The sequence below is a fragment of the Cervus canadensis genome, chromosome 1 (genome assembly GCF_019320065.1).
Source record: "Cervus canadensis isolate Bull #8, Minnesota chromosome 1, ASM1932006v1, whole genome shotgun sequence".
Lineage (NCBI taxonomy): Eukaryota > Metazoa > Chordata > Mammalia > Artiodactyla > Cervidae > Cervus > Cervus canadensis.
This window is the reverse complement of record NC_057386.1, coordinates 115882332-115902200: the sequence shown is the minus strand read 5'-3', so window position 1 is coordinate 115902200 and position 19869 is coordinate 115882332. Positions and strand designations below refer to the sequence as shown.

At 49.1% G+C, this 19869-nt stretch overlaps 1 protein-coding gene and 1 pseudogene across 1 annotated transcript in view; both read left to right on the top strand.

Annotated features, from left to right (window-relative positions):
• Positions 1-1931: 1931 nt before the first annotated feature.
• Positions 1932-1975, top strand: LOC122425391 (annotated as a pseudogene).
• Positions 1976-10507: 8532 nt separating this feature from the next.
• Positions 10508-19869, top strand: part of SSH1 (slingshot protein phosphatase 1) — a 55643-nt gene continuing 46281 nt past the window's right edge. Inside the window, exons 1-2 of the mRNA XM_043438387.1 lie at positions 10508-10728; positions 16064-16104. Coding sequence (XP_043294322.1) covers positions 10660-10728; positions 16064-16104 — 110 coding nt within the window. The 5' untranslated portion in view covers positions 10508-10659. The remainder of the gene's footprint in view (positions 10729-16063; positions 16105-19869) is intronic.

The following is a 19869-nucleotide window of genomic DNA, read 5'->3' as shown; positions in this document are numbered from 1 at the left end:
CCAGCCAGCCTAATGCATTCCGGGATGCTAGGTGGATGAGACTCAGGGCGGTGCCTCTTTGGGCCAAAAAGATGGGTAGCTTTTTGCTCCTCTGTCCCAGAGACAGGTGTGGCTGGAAGCCAGGTCTCTCTCTGCCAGAACTGGACCCGGAGCAGTCATTATTAGAGCCCGGAGAGCGTCAGGCACCTCGCTGTGTGAATGGAGAGACTGAGGCCCAGGGACAGGGACCAACCAGCCCTGGGTGAGTCATCTTTTGGGTTAGCTTTGAACCTCCAACCTCTAACCCCTACCTTCAGCATTCTCAAATAACAGTGTGCAGATGACAAAAGAAAATGCCTGCAAAAGACTAGTGCATTCTATTTTTCTTGAATAATAAAGAAGATGGGGTGAACTCCGCTGTTTACTTATATGGTTCCATTTTATTTGAATTTTTTAAACAAATGTCATGGGTCACATTTATTTATTTATGGCTGCACTGGGTCCTTGCTGCTTCACACAGGCGTTCTCTGGTTGCAATGAATGGGAGCCACTCTCTAATTGTGCTGCGTGGGCTTCTCATTGCAGTGGCGGGTCTTTTTGCAGAGCATGGGTTCTAGGCCTTAGTTGCCCCAAGACATATGGAATCCTCCTGGACCAGGGATTGAACCCACGTCCCCTGCACTGGCAGGTGGATTCTTAACCACTGGGCCCCCAGGGAAGTCCCATGTATCACTACTACATCTCACAACCTTAGGGAGATTGCTTGTGCCTCTAATTCATTGTGGGAACACTTAAGAGTTAGCAAAAGTCAGCCACACATCTTTGTGCCCTCCCCATTCCAACAAAGATTTGGGTTCTGTGAATTTCAATGTGCCAGTTCTAAATATTTTGCCTAGATTATCTCATTTAATCTCGCAGCAGCCCTAATAGTAGGTAAGGTCACGATCAACTTTCTCTTCATAGTTGAAATTCAAAAATATGCTCCCAGTATCCACTATAGCTAAACATATGTCTATCTTAAAACCCAGCAACCTTACTTTTATGTACATATCCAAGAGAAATGCAGACAAACACCACCCAAAAGGCTTGTATAAGAACATTCATAGCCCCCAAACAGAAACAACCAAAATATCTATCAGCTAGAGAATGGATAAACAAATTGTGACATTTTCAGACAACGCACACCATGGAATATTACACAGCAAGGAGGAAACTAAATACTGCCACACACAACAACTGGGTGAATCTCATAGTCAATATGTTGAGTGGAAGAAGGGAGGGAAGAGCCCACACAACATAGAAGAGGTGAAACTAGTAGATGATGGTTGAGGATGTGGGAAAGATGCTTACCTCTGGGGCACAAGGAATTTTTCTTGGGATGCTAGAAACATGTCTCTTTTCTGGGTGGTGGTTGTGGGAGTATGTCATATTCGTTGGAAAGACTGATGCTGAAGCTGAAACTCCAATACTTTGGCCACCTGATCCAAAGAGCTGACTCATTGGAAAAGACTCTGATGCTGGGAAAGATTGAAGGCTGGAGGAAAAGGGGGCGACAGAGCATGAGATGGTTGGATGGCATCACCGACTCGATCGACATGAGTTTGAGCAAGCTCCAGGAGTTAGTGATAGACAGGGAGGCCTGGTGTGCTGCAGACCATGTGGTCGCAGAGTCGGACATGACTGAGCGACTGAACAATAATAATTCATATGGGAAAAGCCATCAAGCTGCACATTTAAGATTAAGATGAAAGGACTTGACAGGGAAAAGAAAGTGGTGGGGAGAGGGAATAAAAAGAAAGAAGGGAAGGAAGGAAAAAGGAGAGAGTACGAGAAAGGAAGGAGGGAGGGAGGAAGAAAGAGAAAAGAGAGAACTTGCCCATAGTAACACAGCCTACAAGCAGAGGTTCAAATTTGAACCCAGCCTAGTGTTCCCAGATCTAACAAATAAAAATAAGTGTTACAGCTTTTTAATAATTTTTCTAGTAGGACTTCCCTGGTGGCTCAGACGGTAAAGTGTCTGCCTGCAATGCAGGAGACCCAGGTTCGATCCCTAGGTTGGGAAGATCCTCTGGAGAAGGAAATGGCAACCCACTCCAGTACTCTTGCCTGGAAAATTCCATGGACTGAGGAGCCTGCTACGCTACAGTTCATGGGGTCGCAAAGAGTTAGACACGACTGAGCGACTGCACTTTCTTTCTTTTCTGTCTGTACCAGAAAATCTGCCATGGAAAAAAGAAAAATACATGACACCCTGTGTTATGTCCAGTAACTCTCACCCAGGCAGTCTATCCAGAGCTGGAACACGCAGCCACCACCCTGGAGAGCTTTACCGAGAGTTGAGAGAGGCCCCAGGTACCCAGGGCTCCCCTACCCCAGTGTGGGAGGCTGGCCATGTCTTCAGAGTCCTGGGCTGTGGGCAAAAAGCATTTTCAGTATTTACTATATCCCCCAGAAAGGATGTGAGATTTTTGTCTTTATCAGAAGAGAGTATGAGTTTTGTTTTTTAAAAAAAGAAAAAAGTGTTGAATGACACTGAGCTGGTTGAATCTACCCATTTTATGGTTGGGTAAACTGAGGCCCAGAGAGCAGGAGGGATGCGCCCTTCTTCCTGCAGGGGTATACGGCTTACTTGGTCTGCTGATCACAAGGACATTGAGAAACTTCTCTGAAGTCCAAAGTTCACTGATCATACTGATAAGAGACTGCAGGAGGCCCCCAAAGGACCTTTGGAAGCAATTTCTGTCTATTTGGCTGGAGCTGTTGAAGGTTCTTCTGACCCATTGACTGGTTGATAACAACATGACCTTCTAGCCGCTCTGAAATACACTCAGGCCAGGACAAAAGGATCCTTGGCCAGGAGAATTCTCTGCAGGAGGTTGAAGTCTGGTGGGCCAGGTGAAGTTTCAGAATAGCCAGTTAATCACACACACACACAAACACACACACACACACACACACACACACTCTCTCTCTCTCTCAGATGAAATTAGTTTATTAGAACTTTTCTAAGTATTAGCATCATCATAACCTCTATAAATGTGTATAACGTGGATGGTAGAAAGAAGAAAGTACTAATTATTTGCCACCACTAATCCCATCCCCAAGAATACGGGCCATTAACATGTTAGGTGACTGTCCCCAAATGTTAACATAAATACATCTGGGTTATGGGGCTTTTTTGACTTCCATTCTGTTATCAATATGGCATATCCTGAACACCCTTCCCTAGGACTGTAGACCAGGGGAATCTGTTTTACACAGGTTGCCATTGTATGTGGACATAACAATTTTTTTCATGGAGGTTGGCCTTAGTGTTTATCTATTTGTTTGTTTGTCTGCATCAGGTCTTAGTTGCGGCATATGGGATCTAGCTCCCGGACCACGGATCGACCCCCAGGGCCCCCTGCATTTGGGGTGCAGAGTCTTAGCCACTGGACCCCCAGGAAAGTCCCAGGATGTAAAAATGTGTCTGTCATACTAAAGCTTGATCATCTCTTAAATCCATCCATGTTGCTGCCCCCAAAAGTTTTAACAGCTCTTGTATGACAGACAAACTGGGGGAAATCACTGAGTGATTCCTCTACTCAAATGTCACTCTGTCCAGAGGTTTCCCTGACCACTTAAACAGCCGCCTCCATCACCATGTCCCCCAGACTGCTCTGTTTCTCTCTCCTGCCCTTTCTTTCTTATAAGGTTTTTTTGATGGGGACAATTTTTAAAGTCTTTATAGAACTTGTTACAGTATTGCTTCTGTTTTATGTTTTGCTTTTTGGCAGTGAGACATGTGGGATCTTAACTCCCTGCCCAGGGATTGAACCCACATCCCCTGCATCATAAGATGACGTCTTAACTACTGGACTGCCAGGGAAGTCCTTCTCTCAAACTCTTTTACTACTTGATATCATATTTTATTTATTTGACACGCATCTGTACATGTCATGTTCTAAGAACTTTACTGAAATTGATTCATTTAAAAATGACATATTTAAATAGTCATAGATTATATGCATATATTAACATGTGTTATGGCAAATCTATTCACTTACATGCTGTTTGGCTGTATCTCCCACCTGAGTGGATGCCACCAAGGACAGTGACTCTGCTTGTTCCCTGATGGACCCCAAATTTCCAGACTGGTGCTCAGTGGAGCATGCATGCATGCTCAGTCATGTCCAGCTCTTTGCAACCCCATGGACCATAGACCACCAGGTTCCTCTGTCCATGGAGTTTTCCAGGCAAGAATACTGGAATGGGTTGCATAGGCACTCCATAAATTCTTGTCCAATGAATTGAGTGAATGTGAAAATGATATAATGCCCAAGAATTGGCTGCAACATATTGTATTATGACATTCTAATAATTTTTTTAATAGTTGTTAAATAACACAATTTTAACTGAGCAAAATTTTCAGATCGAATTGACTTAATTGAATGATTCAGGAATGATTCACAAATGGGTAGAATGCCATCCAATAAGTAGAAAGACGCTCTGAGGAAATGGACAAAAAGGAAGCCTTTTATAGCAGAAAGGGGAAAAGAATGAATTGTTTCAGGCTTAGGAAACCTACCTACGAGGGACAGAAGGGGGCTGTGTGGCAGATTACCTCATTGGTACTGACCAGAAAATTCCAGAGTGACCAGTTAAGACTACGTTCCTGGAGGACGTTGTAACTGCAATTAGGTTAGATATTAAGTCTTGGTTTGCTGATGTGGGGTTTAGCCTGGTCAACTACAAATTGGCACTTGCTATCAGGACTTGCTACCTCTACAAGGATTATATCATGTGCTGTAACAGCTGCTGACTTTCAACACCCCTTGAAAGGAGTTCAGGGTGGAGAGCAGAAATAAGACCCTCTGTGCTCTGGGAAAACCTGACGGAACAGGTCTTCAGATAGATCTTTTCAGGAGCTGATTTTATGGACCCAGTTCTCGAATCTCCTCATACCTAGAAAAGCACTGAAATCTTTCATGGTGATGATTGCTTCTCATGACCAGCAGAAACCTTCTGCAAAAAATGTGTACTTGATTGCATGTACTTCCCCTTCACCAAAATCACATATGTACTGACCTTCCCTCCTACCTCTTGGGAGTAGTTCTCAGAACTATCCAAGATACTGTCTCTTGGGCTAAATAGTCCTCATTTTGCCCCAAATAAAACATAACTCACAACTCTGATGTTGTGCATTTTTTAAAAAAAGTCAACAGCACAAGTGACTCCTTTTGGGGTCTGTTTTTTTTTTTTTAATACTGTATATATGTATTGTTTTATATCCATTTTCTATAGCTCCTACAACCAATTACTAGAAACTCAGTGGCTTAAAACAACAGGAGTTTATTTTCTTGTATTTCTAGAGGACTGTAAGGAGATCAAACCAGTCCATCCTAAAGGAAACCAACCCTGCATATTCACTGGAAGGGCCGATGCTGAAGCTGAAGCTCCAATACTTCGGATACCTGATGTGAAGAGCCGGCTCATTAGAAAAGACCCTGATGATGGGAAAGAGTAAAGGCAAAAGGAAAAGCAGGCAACAGAGGAAGAAATGGTTAGATAGCATCACCGACTCAATGGACATAAGTTTGAGCAAGCTCCAGGAGATGGTGAAGGACAGGGAAGCCTGGTGTACTGCAGTCCATGGGGTTGCAGAGTCAGACACGACTTAGCGACTGAACAGCAAGAACTAGAGGTCAGAAGTCTAAAATCAAGATGATGGCAAGTCTGTGTTCTTTCTGGAGATGATGAGGAGGGGAATTCACTCCTTTGTCTTTTTCTGCTTCTAGCGGCCACCTGCATCCCTCGGTTCATGGCCTTCCTCACATCACCCCAACCTCTTGTGTTGTCACATCTCGTACTTCTCACTCTGATCCTTCTTCCTCCTTCTTATAAAGACCTTTGGGTTTGTATCAGGCCCACCCAGATAACTCGGGATAATCCTCCTACCTCAACTCCCTTAACTTAATCACAGTCGCAAAGTCTTTCTTTCCATATCAGGTAACACATTACAGGTGCACATGGACATCTTTGGGGAACCATGATTCAGTCTACCAGAGCTTTGTTATTTAATACTTGTGAATTGCAAATCAGTTGCTCTGAAAATGGAATTATCAGTAGCGTTCTCTTCCCTTCTCCCCTCCTAGGCTGTCCTGGAAGATCCTCTGTCTCTTGTCTGAGTTCTAAAGTAGAAAAACAAGTGTCCAAGTAACCAGCTTCACCACGCCCTAGCTCTGTGACTGTGGGTGTGTGACTAAACCACTCTGTGCATCAGCTTCCTCAGCCATGAAAGGAGAACCACAACCGTGTGACGAGAAATAAACAAAGAGGTTCAAGCCAGAACAAAGAGAGGGGCTGCAGGAGCCTTGGTAAGGGGTATCTCATCTGGCTTCAGGTCAGGGAAGGCTTCCTGGAGGAGGTGGCCCTGGGGGGTGGCATGGGGATTCACACAGAAAACCCCTGTCCCCAACACATTTGCAAATCACTTTGCCTACCACCTAGCAAACAGCAAATAACTCATTGACTGGCTGTTTTTAATAGTTGCAAAACTGAGACTACAAGGACCATGATAAATAAAGTATGATGAAAAAAATAATTATGATACTGAGTGGAAAAGACTCTACTGGATGCAAGAAAACTTTGGAGCTGGGTCTTCCACCAGGTTCCCCTCCTCCACTCCTGGGATTCCCTGAAGCCTAGACCAGGGAGCTCTCACTTCTCTTCTCCCTGCCCCATCTCCTCACAGGCCACAAGCCAAGCCCACAGGTCTTTTCAGAGCTGGGTTTTCACAGACGTGTTTAGAATGATCAAAATTTTAAATACAGACAGGGACAGATAAAGACAGGATCAGTGAAAGTGCCGTATTGGAGCCTGAGGCAACGGGAAAGACCAGTAATACAGTACCCATCCCATTCAAAATGTTGACATTTTGTTCACTGACGATTTTTGGCATACCGTTTGATTCCTGAAACTCGAATCTTTCCCTGGTATACCCTGGCAGTCCAGTGGTTAGGACTTTTGCTTTCACTGCCAAGGACCAGGGTTCAATCCCTGGTTGGGAAACTAAGATCCCACAAACTGTGCAGTGTGGCCAAAAAAGGTGGGAAAAAAGAAAAAAAAAATGAAGTCTTTCTCTTGGTTGGAGTTTTGTTGTTGTTGTTTTGGTTGCCCCTTTACATTTTGGGTTCTCAGCCTGGTCCCAGCCCAGCTCCGGAGGTTTTTCCTAGAAACCATGTGAGAAGACGGAGGAGCTGTGACAATGTTGAGAGGACTTGCTGTGTGCCTGGGGTTAGGTGAGGGGAGAGGTGTGACATCCTGCGAAAATGCAGAGTCCAGTCTAGGGAGCAGCGAGGGGCTTTTAGAGGTGGTGTCTGGCAAGAGTTCATGCGAGGGGGAAGAGGGCTCCTCAGCTGTAAGAGGAAGTGAGAAGGGGTGGGGATGGTCTCCGGACCAGTGGGTGTGGATAGAGAGGTAAGCAAGGCCAGGGTAGAAAGATTAGGCTCTAGTTTTTGTTTTTTGTTGTTTTTCAATTGAAGTGTATAGTTGATTTACAATGTTGTGTTAATTTCTGCTGTACAACAGTGATTCAGTTATACACACACACACACACACACACATACATGTATGGGCCTCAGTGATGGCACAGTGGTGAAGAATCTGTCTACCAATGCAGGAGAGGCAAGAGACTCAGGATTTAATTCCTGGGTCAGGAAGATTCCCTGGAGTAGGAAAAGGCAACCCACGCCAGTATTCTTGGAAAATGCCATAGACAGAGAAGACTGGTGGGCTACAGTCTATGGGGTCTCAAAGAGTCACACATGTGTGCACACACACGCGTGTACACACACACATACACATTCTGTTTTAAAATATTATTTCCCATTATGGTTTATCATAGGATACAGAATATAGTTATCTGTGCTACACAGTAGGACTTTGTTGTTTACTCATTCTATATAGAAAAGCTTACAACTGCTGACTCCGATCTCCCACTCCTTCTCTCTCCCAACTCCTTCCTCCTTGACAACCACCAGTCTATTCACTATGTCCATGATTCTCTCTCTGTTTCATAGATTGAATAGTTTGTGTCATATTTTAGACTCTATATATAAGTAATATCATATGGTATTTGTCTTTCTGACTTACTTCACTCACTATGATAATCTCTAGTTGCATCTATGTTGTTGCGAATAGCATTATTTCATTCTTTTTCATGGCTGAGTAGTATTCCACTGTGTATATGTATCCTGAGGGTAAGATATACACACACAGCGTAAGATGGCGGGATGACATCACCAACTCAATGGACATGAGTTTGAGCAGGCTCCGGGCATTGGTGATGGACAGGGAAGCCTGGCGTGCTGCAGTGCATGGGGTCGAAGAGTCGGACATGACTGAGTGACTGGACTGACTGATAATGCCCTAACATATAAGGAAAATTCACTATAATGAAATAACATCCCTGGAGGACACAGGGAAGTCTCAGTAGTATGTCTGTCTTTTTCTTTCTTTCTTTCTTTCTTTTGAAATATAGTCAATTTACAATGTTGTGTTGAAGTGTCTGGGCTTTTACATTTTTTATTTATTTATTTATCTAGGCCACATGGCATGTGGGATCGTAGTTCAATCACGAGGGATCAAACTCATGCCCTCTGAAGTGGAAGCTCGGGGTCTTAAACACTGGACTACCAGGGAAGTCCCACGTGTATCTGTTTTCAAATGAATGTGTTCAGAATTGAGAAGTAAGATAGTCATTAGTCAATGGAATACTGCCCATAATTTTGTCTCATGCTTGACATTTAAAAATAGGTGCTAAATAAATAGAGCAGTCTGTCTACCAAGATGCCAGTGTGTTGGGTCAACTTCTCCAATATTAAGAGTGATGTTTCCCTCTATAAACTCTGTTTTCCAAATGGTGAACAGTTCCTGACTAAGCTCTCAAACAAAACAAAGTATATTCTGCCTTCTGTTTAAACATAGTTGCATTTCTGAAAATTCAGTGAAAAATACTTTGTGTTGATATGTCAAATGGAATCAGATAATTATGAACGGTGCTTTCACCCACACAGGAGTCTTATGGGAATGGGGAAATTCTTCTTGGGAGGCAGGAAGGATGGAGGGCACTGAGCAGTGAACTGCAGGACTTTCAGTATTTTTAGCATTTCCAGCTCCTAACCTCTAAACGCCAGAAAAACCAACAGCTCTCCCCATCTGCCAAGACATTCAAAAATATTCACACAAATTAAAAAAGAAAACAAATGAAGTGGGGAGAGGGGAGGGAGACTTCCTTGGCAGTCCAGTTATTAAGACTCCCTTCTTCCACTGCAGGGGGCATGGGTTCATCCCTGGTGGGGGAACTAAGATCTCACATTAAAAAAAATAGTCCAAACCACCCCCCACCCGCCACAAACCCCGTTGAGAAGAATGATACTGAGGGAATATGGAGGAGGTCCCAGCCCCTGGATCTAGGGGAAAAAGCAGGAGTATCGCACAGGCTGCCTGTGTTGCTGGTTTGGCAGTGAGACGCATGGGACAAGGACTGGACCAGTAAATTTGCGGGTGCGTGCGTGCGTGGGCTGGGTGAAAGAAGAGAAGTAGGGGATTTGGGTGAAAATTGACGCTAAGTCAAGCCACCCCCTTAGTATTTTCCTCCATGTCTCTCTCTCCCGTCCCCATACTGGTCACCTCCCCCCAGGACGACAACAGCAGCCCATCCCTGGCCTCCCTTCATGCCTCTGTTCCACAGTCCTTCTCCAAGCCTTAGCCAGAGCTTTCTAGAGAGCACCCTGACTCCCTCTTCCCCAGCCTTAGGCTCCAGCGGCTGATGGATATCTTTCCGTTGCCGGCCTCTGTGCAGGCTCTCCCCTGGAGATCACGCCCAGCAGTCAACTCCCACCCTCACCCGTTAATCCTGCTCATCCTTCAGGTCTGAGAGCAAATGCCCCCTTTTCGGAGACGCCCTCCCTAACTTCCCAAAGAGTTAGCTGGGTTTCCGGACACATGGTAGGAGTTCATATAAAAAGATGGGCAAAGTAAGTTCCTAGCAATTTAACTGACTTTCATCAAATCCCCTAGGGCAGGTCAATTCTATATTGTTCACTATGTTGAATACTCCATACGGGGCACTAAGTGGTCAATAAATATTTCATAAATGAATAAATGAATGAACAAACGAATTTATGCAGACTGCTTCTCGAGGCTCAAGACGCAGGGATGAGCAGGTTTTTATTTTCTGTCTCTATGCCTTCTTGCTCCGCGCATTCCAAGCTGCGCGGTCACGGAATCTCAGTTTCCCGGCCTGCGCAGGGGATGGGCCTCGTAGGAAGGACTTGCTCGCCGTCGGGCGCGCCCCCGCTTCGCAAGCTGGCGCGTCGGGCGCGCGCGTCGGGCGCGCGCGCGGGCGTGACTGGCTGGCCTGGGCCTCCCGCCGCCCCTCGGGGCTCCCGCGCCGCGCACGCGCACGCGCGCCCCGCGTCGGCCACGCCCCCCGCCCGCGCTCAAGCCCGGCGCGCGCCGGCGCTGGGGGCGGGGGCGGCGGCGGACGCCGACGGGGAGGGGCGGGCCCGGCCCGGCTCGGCCCGGCCGCCCGCGCGCGGCTCTTGGAGCGCCCCGGGCCCGGCCCGGGCGGCGGCGGCGGCGGCGGCTTTAGCCGAAGGCCTCAGCGGCGCCCGTGCGCCGTACCGCAGCGCAGCCATGGCCCTGGTGACCCTGCAGCGCTCGCCCACGCCCAGCGCCGCCTCCTCCTCCGCCAGCAACAGCGAGGTGAGCCCCCGGCCCGCGGCCCCGGCCCGGCGGAGCAGCTGCCGCGCGAGGCCTGGGCCGCGAGTGCGGGGCGCGGGGCGCCGGGGGCTGCGCCGGGACAGCTTCGAGGGGTCCTCGGGCCTGCGGGGACCCCGCTGGACAGCCCCCTCCTGGGTAGCCGGACTGGGGTGAATGTGCAGTGAGACTGCGGTGCCGGTGTACCCCCGTCGGAGGTTGACTGTGTGTGTGTGTGTGACCCCTGTTTGGGGCTCACTGTGCAAGAGACGGTGTGTGTGACCCCCATGGGGGGTGACTGTGTGTAAGTGTGACCCCCGTCTGGGGTTGCCTGTGTGTGACTCCTGTGTGGGGGGTGACTGTGCATAAGACAGTGTGTGTGACCCCCATGGGGGGGCTGACTGTGTGTGAGTGTGACTCCCGCCTGGGTGGGTGACTGAATGTGTGACACCGCCCCCTCGCCCCGTCGGGGGTGACTGTGCAGGGCACTTCTCCTGAGACTGGAACTCCCGATTGGGTAAACTGCGTGAGATGCCGTTCTGGGATGCCGGATCCTGTGTGCGTCTTCCTGTGTGTGATTCCGGCCTGTCCCCTGGGGGCCGTGCCTGTGTGGTGCAAGGGGGGAGCAGCCGCAGGGGTGCCCCTGTGGAGGTGAAATCGGTTCCCCTGGTTGCACGCCCCTGGGGTTCTGGCTGTGGCCGTGAGTGGCGGTCCTCTGTCACTGTGTGTCGGTGAGTTCAGGGTGCTGGTGCTGGTTTCTCTGGGTCTGCGTGTGACCCGGCCTGGCTCCTTGCCCCGGAGTCACTGGGGAATTCGTCCTCTGGGCGCACAGCTGGGCTGGACTGAGCTCTGCTGGGCCTCGGGCCTCTGAGCGGGAGAACTAGTTAGGGCCTCGGGTCTAAACTCAACATCCGCGGCCAGGCTGAGTGTTGACCCACAGACACCGCAGCTGGAGGAGGAGACGGGAACTGTTTATAGAGAAGGGAGAGGAGGCTGCTGGGGGATGGCCCTGCAGGCAGGCCCAGGAAGTGACCCCGCCAGCATCTGGGCAGTTCAGGCCCCTTCTCCCTGGGGGAAGTTGACTGATAACACTGATAACGTTTGTGTGTGTCTGTGAGAGAAGAGGACCTGTTTGGGTTTAACAGCCCTGCCTGTCCGGCCGGCTCCTGGTGGGCAGCTCTTCAGCCTGTTTCCGTTGGGACTGGCAGGAACATTTCTCAACCTGGCTGCAAGGGTGAGCCTCACAGCCCTGGCCCTCTCGAGGAGAGGCCGTTCATGAGTTATCTTGCCTGCAGACAATAGGTTCTAACAGTCCCTGCTCTGCATGGCAGCCAGTGGCCTGCAGCTGGGAAGTGAGTGCGGCAGCTTCTCGCTGCCCCACAGAGACACATGTTCCCCTACATCATTTCTACTACCGCTGTCTTGCAGTTTACAAAGTACTCCTCTGCACGTAATTCATGGTCCCTTCTCAAAAACAACGGGTGAAGAAGTCAGCTCCAGGAAGAGGTTATTTGGACAGCCTGTCAAGCCTGAAAGTGAAGTGAAAGTGAAAGTCGCTCAGTCGTGTTGGACTCTGCAACCCCATGGGCTATACGGTCCATGGAATTCTCTAGGCCAGAATACTGGAGTGGTGGGTAGCCTATCCCTTCTCCAGCGGATCTTCCCAACCCAGGGATCGAACCCAGGTCTCTCACATTGCATGTGGATTCTTTACCAGCTGAGTCACCAGAGAAGGCCATGAATACTGGAGTTGGCTATCCCTTCTCCAGTGGATCAACCCGACCCAGGAACCAAACCGGGGTCTCTGGCATTGCAGGCAGCTTCTTTACCAGCTGAGCCACCAGGGCAGCCAGTCAAGCCCAGGCCTTTGATCCTAAGCCCTGCCTTCCTTGTGTTGCTTTGCATCCAGTCCACTTCCGCTCTAAACACGTTAAAAAAATAAATTTTTTTTGTTTTACTGTGTTGGGTCTTTGCTGCCCCGAGGCATGTGGGATTTTAGTTTCCTAACCAGGGATCGAACCCGCCTCCCCTGCATTGGAAGGCACATTCTTAACCACTGGACCACTAGGGAAGTTACCACATGTAAAATTTTTTAATATTTTATTTTTTTAACCGAGATGGAATTCACATACCATAAATCCGCCATTTTAAAGTGTACCATTCAGTGGTTTTTAGTACATGCCCAAGGTTGACCAGCCATCACCACAGATTCCAGAATGTTTTCATCACCCCCAAAAGAAACCTCACAGCCCTTAGCCATCACCCACAGCCTCCCTCCCACCCTGCCCTGCCCTGCCCAAACTGTAGGCAACCACTCATGTTCTTTCTGTTTCTACGAATTTGGCCTTTTCTGGGCATTTCATATAAGTGGAATTCCTACACTGTGTGGCCTTTTGTGTCAGCTCTGTTTCACTCAGCCTTATGTTTTCAGGGCTCATCCGTGTTGCAGCGTGAGTCAGGACCACGTTCCTTTTTATGGCTGAGTAATATTCTATCGTGTGGATGTGCGTTGTGTTGGACCTTGGGCTTGTTTCCACTGAGTGTATTTTCACTTTCACTTTCTGGGCTTCCCTGGTGGCTCAGCCTGCGATCCTTGAGTCGGGAAGATCCCCTGGAAGAGGAAATGGCTACCCACTCCAGTATTCTTGCCTGGGAAATCCCGTGGCCAGAGGAGTCTAGAGGGCTACAGTCCATGGGGTCGCAAAGAGTCGGACACGACTGAGCGACTAACACTTTTTTCTCTTCAGTATTCTACCGTATGGTTGTACCTGTTGTTGGACTCTGGGATTGTTTCCACTGAGCATATTTAAAATTATTATATGGAAAGCTTTATTTTCACCAAGTGCCAGTGACCTCCAAAATAAAACTCAAACAGCTCTTCCTCACCTTGAGTAAATCAGCAGCATTTAGTGGCTCCAGGAGCCAGCAGAGGCTGGGATGTTCCCCGGAAGGTGAGGTATCTTCCAGGTGGGGTGAAGCATGAAGATGCAGGAAGGAAGGGAGAAGGCAACATGTGTGCCATCTCTGCCTCTGGTCTGACCTTCCTCTGGTTACTTCCCCTCTGGGCCTCAGTTCATCCGAAAGTTCCAGCTTCCCTCTCACGTGTGTTCTTTGGCATAGATAGCTTCCTTCTCTGGAATAATTGATCTCACATTGCCTTTCGTCCCGAGACCCTCAGAGAGGGAGCGAGAATTAAGTGATTTTGACATCTGCATCCCACCCCATCACTTCCTTATTCCTCAAAATGCACATCCTCCATTGAGACAGACACGCTCAGGTCACTTCTTTCCTTCCCCAGCCCATGGTCCTGCCCGGCATGGGAACTAAGGGAATTCACAGCCCATCCCGCAGAATAGTGCTTCCCTCTTTTTGGTTTCGTTCCTTTCCCCTCCACCTTTATCTCATTTATATCATTTTACCGTCAACCTTGTCTCATTCTTTTGTGAGAACAGGCAGAGCGCCCAAGAAGAGATAAAGCAGTAGCTTTCAGGAACTGTGATTTTTGACCACCATTCAATGTGACTAATTTTCACGGGTGGATCTCCAGTCCCTTTGGGGAGAAGAGTATCAGATCAGGGTTTTTCAACCTCAGGATTGCCGACGCTGGGACCAGAAAACCCTGTGTTGCAGGGAACCCGTCTTGTGTGTTGCAGCAGATGTAGCAGCACTCTACCCACTAGATGCCACTATCATCCTCCCAAAAAAGGCTCCGGCCTTGCCTGGTATCCCCTGCCAAGAGCCGTGGTCCCCAGTTGAGAAGCACTGGGTTAGACCCAACAGTCTCTTCTGAGTTTGTTCCTGTGGTCGTGTGAGTTGTTTCATGTCTGTTTCACTTCGGGGCCGAAGCTGGTGGCCCTGTGGTCGGCAGAGCCGTCCCGGGTGTTTCCGCTTCTCCTTCATTGTGGGGTGGGGAGCATGAGAACGAACCGATGCTCTCTGCCTCCACCCAGTGCAATACGTACATGATCTTATTACAGCACGGGGATTACAGCATGAATGTGCCAGGCTCATTCGTTGATGAAATTGCCACCTGTGGTGTGTGTCCCTGGCTGCCCGGAGCCCTCCACACATGACCTCTGTACCCTTTTCCCACCACTGCCAGCTGCTGTCTGGTTTCTGTCCTCAGTCAACCTTGCATCTCTCCCAGCCATTGCTGCTTTCCAGGTTTCTCTCTTTCCCATTCAATGGGCCCTTCTGTGTAACACACTAAACATGCCAACTCCCAACGGTGGAACGTTGTTGGGGTGTGTGTTTTCTTCTCATTTGAGTTTTCTCCTTGAAATAAAAAGAAAAGAAAAATTGCAGTTGGGGCTTAAATCCTGGTTATTTTTGGAGCCTTTAACCCTTGTGGCCTTGTAACTTTTAGAAAATATTAAATATCCCTTTGTTTCATGTCTAGAAATACACTAAGAGCCTAGAAAGTTTTAAACATGAAAGTCTTTTTGAGAACTTACCAAAAGCTTTGAGACCCACTGACAGCCTGATCCTGGCTACCTTTTGTTAAGAAAGACTTGCCTGGAATGGTGGTGGTGGTGGTGGTTGTTTTTTAAACTTGTGTGTTGTGGTTTAAAATGGTGTTGATCATTTGTGATTACCAGAGGGAGGGGATTGAGGTGAGGGGGATATGGATAAAGGGAATCAAAACACATAAACTTCCAGTTATAACATAAATAAGTAATACAGACACGGAATACCACATGATAAATTAACACTGCTGTATGTTATATTTGAAAGCTAGTAAGAGAGTAAATCCTAAGAGTTATAAAAATAAATGGTGTTGATCACTCAACTATTGCTTAGATTGAAGAAGGAAACAGAGCCTCTTAAAATATCACCTCCTTCCCCTAAAAAAGAAAAACGGGGGACTTCCCTGGCGATTCAGTGGTTAAAGACTGTGCTTCCAATGCATAGTACACAGGTATGATTCCTGGTTGCGGAACTAAAATCCCACATGCCTGCGTGTCCAAACGTATAAATAAAATTTAAAAGAAAGAAAGACTGGATGAGCTCCAAAGCAGCACTGGAATAGGGAGAGCTCAGGGCGAAACGAGTGTGTGGAGTACCCGGGCTGGCGAGGACACCGTGTTAGCAGGCATCTATCTGCGATGCCTTGGAAGGCGGGAGGGAAAACATTAGGAAACCTGAGCATTTCCTCCGCGGGAATTCTGCAGGGGAGCAGCAGGGCAGGACTGGTCCGGGAAGGTTGCGGTGTTTGGAAGGAGCCAGGTTTCCTGGACATCTGTACCTTTTGCAGACATCAGAGCAGAAAATGTGAGCCTTGTGTCTGAGGCTCATTGATAGCGGTTGTCTGGGCTGTGACAGTCTCTTCCTTTCTCCGCAGTTGGAGGCTGGCAGCGATGAAGATCGCAAGTTAAACCACAGGTAAGCAGGCTTCGCATTTTCACCCTGAAGTCTTTCTTCCAAGCAGGTAAGAAATACTCTCGTGCCTTTCCAAAAGGGAGAACCCTGGAGAGAGACTACACCAGCTTTTCTGTAGGAGGAGGGCTTTACAGATGATCCAGACATTTAACTGTAAACAGCTTCAATAATTATGTAACATTCAGAGAAGGAGAAGAAGAATCGCCAGGATTCCATCACCCTGGCTTTGCTATGATGAGTATCTTTACAAACTTCCTTCCAGGTTTTACCTCTGCTTTAAAGAAAGTAATCATTCTAATATGTTCTCTGTTTTCCATTGTGCTTTTGGGAGGGTATTCCTTTTGAGGTAAGTACATTGCTGATTCGAAACAGGTATTCAGCCCCTCAGTTTATTAATTCAGGGTGTGTGTGTGTGTGTGTGTGTGTGTGTGCGTGCATGCGTGCGTGCATACACCTGTTGAAAAGTTCCTCAAGCGTGTAGTCCTCAGTTGCTATATTCCCAAGTAGACACCAAAAGTATGGTTGTTTTTCTTTGCCAAAAATTGGGTGTTTTGTTGGCTTGCAGAAGCTTTAGTACTTTATTACATAATGCAGTCTTCTGTTCCAATGATCTGGTCTTAAACGCTGGCTCTTAAGAGTTTAAAAAAGTAAACAGCTAGATTAAGAAAAAAAGAAAAGAAACTGCACAGAATTTCAAGGATACTGTTCTTGTCTTATTATTATTGTCTGTTTCATCTTGGGAAGGGGAGGAGAATTAATTGGAAGAGGAAATACGTGTTGAGAAACTGGGGTCAGCCCTTCATTGCTGAGAGCAGGCCGTGCCCCCGGTTAAACGCACACACGGGAGCGGTGGCGCGCTGCCTCGCCTGACTGTGAAGTCTCCTGTGCGTTTGAGGGAAGCAGGCGCCCTGTTTTCTAAAACTCACATGTGCAGGAAGGGAATCATCTCAGTGCAGTGGCCGGGTCCTCCTTTTCACATTACGCTGGAGGGGGGACCAGGTGCTATGACACATTTTACTCTTCACACTGGGGGTTCTGGTCGCTCAGAGTCTCGAAGGCTGGAATCAGCCGGATTCCCAAGTGGGGGCAGTCACGGGCCACGTTGTGGATCAGCCAGTGGAGGCCGGGAGGGGAGTGGAGGTCTGCTCCGGAGACTGTTGGGGGAGGGAGATCGGGGCGGAGGGCCGGCGGAGCGCCCCGCACCCCCAGCTCGTCTCCAGCCCTTCCCTGGACTTGGACTCTCCCCCTCAAGCCGGTCCCTTTCTCCCAGGGCTCTTCCCCAGGCGATGCGCTTAGATGGTCTTTGGGGCAAAGAACTGTTTCGTTTATTTACCTGCCCTTCCTGCACTGACAACGTGGCACTTTGAGTTGTTTCCATTAGTGAAGAACTTACAGCTAGCAGTGATAGGAAAACATGTATGTGCTGCTGGCCAGTAAAAGGCCCCGTTCTTTGCATCATTTGGAGCTGAAAAGGGCCATTCAGAGGGAAGTAAAGGCAACTCTCTGCAGGGCCACATCTCATCCTCACAGCAACCCCAGGAGGAGGGGGTATTCCCACCCTCTACCCCACAGGTTGCGGGTTGCATTCCAAGTGGGGCCTCCATTGTCCGAAACACTTGAGTTTGTCATAGGACTCGGCCTTTCCAGGGAACAGTTTGATGATTCAGCTGGACACGGGTGTTGCAGGTACAGGCATGCGGACTTGCTGAGGTCGCCCAGGTGGTTAGAGGCAGCATCTGGACTGGAACCCAGGACCCCTGCTGAATTGTGACCGTGCCTCCTGGGAGGCCAGATCACCCTGCTGACCCCCGTGAGTCCCTCTTCACAGCTCTCAGCGAGTCCCCAAGGCCATTATGAGTCCTGGGAGACCCAGGCTGGGGGTGACCTGGGCTCTGATCCCGTCCTCACAAGCCTCCCCTTTCTTCCGCTCTTCACTCACCTTGACGTTCAGGCCCCGTTTCAGGCAGAGGACAAAGTCCTGCTGTCTAGCCCTCCAAGCCGAACGAGAGAAGTGCCGAGGTTCCCGTGTAAGCGGCGTGACTGCAGCTCATTGGCATCTGCGTGGGGATTTGCGTTTCCAAACCTCTGCTGTCTGAGCGTCTCCTTGAGAAAAAATGTGTGGAATGGCTGGTCATTCTTTGCTCCCTGGGGGGAGGAGAGTTGGGGAGAGGAGATCTCTCTTGCTTCACATTCATCCTGAAGTTAATCTGACCTGATTTGGTGTCTGAAGGGTGCTGGGGTGGGAGAGAAACCGGGGCCTGCAGGGTCGTCCTGTTCCCTCACCCCTTTGTCTACCCTTAATGGACAGCTTCATCTTGCGGGTCCTCCAAGAAGTGATCTTGGACCCAACACGTAGCCAGTGAATTGCTGAATTTGTGGGTCAGATCTCACCCTGCCCTCTTCCCCACTCCCTTCCCCCACTGGGAGCACCATGGTCAGGTCCCTGAACCTCCCCCGGTTCACTGAGGGGCCGCCCGTCAACCCATCCTTGGACCTCAGTTTATCATCCAGCTGTCAGAGGGCTTCATCCTCCTGGTCCACACAGCCTTTTTTGCCTTCAGCCTCATCGCTGGCCTTTCCTCGCATGGACGTGCCGTTTTTCAGTTCTACCGCCGCTCCCTGACCAGGCTCCTTCTCTAGGCCAGTTTCTTTTCCAGCTGGCCGCAGTCCTCACGGCCAGCTCCGCATGCTCCCCCGCAAACCTCTGTGGCTTCCCTCCCCTCTGCAGGTGACTCCTGGTTTCTTTCTGGGCCAGGTACCGCACCTGCCTTCCCTGGCAAGTACTTGTGTTCTTGTCTTATCCCTAACTGTTTGGGGCTTCCTTTACGGACAGGGTCTTAGTTCTTTGACTGCACGTAGCACTTCAGGAAGTTTACACATATTAACTTGGTTTTGATTCTGCAGTAAATTGCATTCATGTACAAGAAGGACATTTCGAGGAAAGACAACGGGGTTCAGAGTCTGGCTTCTGCCCGCACGCCTCTCGGAACTACTGTGTCTCTGTAGGTCTCTGTTCGTCCATTGGTAGAACGGATAAAGTGTCAGCCTTTCAGGATTGACCAGTAGTTTGTATGGAGCTCCTCACCTAGAGCCAGGTCCACGATAGGTGTGGAGGACAGTGGCTCTGATTGGTCTTCAGAGGATGGTGTTCTGTCAGTGTTAGTTTCACAGCCCAGCAGTAGAGGGCCGGACTCCCCGTAGGGGCCAGGCCCACTGGGTCGGGGCTGGGAGGGCCATCCCCGTGGATGCCTGTGACTCGGACCAGGAACCAGCCTGCATCGTTTACCCGGTGATGTCCCCGTACGATGGAAATAGGAGCGCACTTTTTGCAGGATCTCGACTGTCACCCAGTCGGTTTCTCCGAAGGCCTGGGGGATGTCTGGGGAGCCGCTCGCCGCGCCCCTAGAGGGAAGCTGAGGGACCCAGAACCCTCGCGCCCCCTCTCCCCCGCCTGCTCTCTGTGCAGCCTGCTGCCGGCCGCCGGCAGTCCCCTTTGGGAAGCTGCGCTGCTCAGACTGTGGGAACCGGCGAGCAGATGGCTCCGCCACAGCAAACCCTGGCTCCCTCGCCGTCCTGGGAGCTGCCTCGGTCTGGCAGGAGACTCAAGTGGTTGTGTGCCAGGCAGGGCCCCGGGGAGGGAATAGGGTTGTGTTGTTTCCAGACGGTGGATCAGGAGTGAATGTTTTGCTCCTTTTTTTTTTTTTTAATACATCCAGCGTTTCCAAGTCAAGCACGTGAAAATGATCATTAGAGTTCTATTAATTTCTT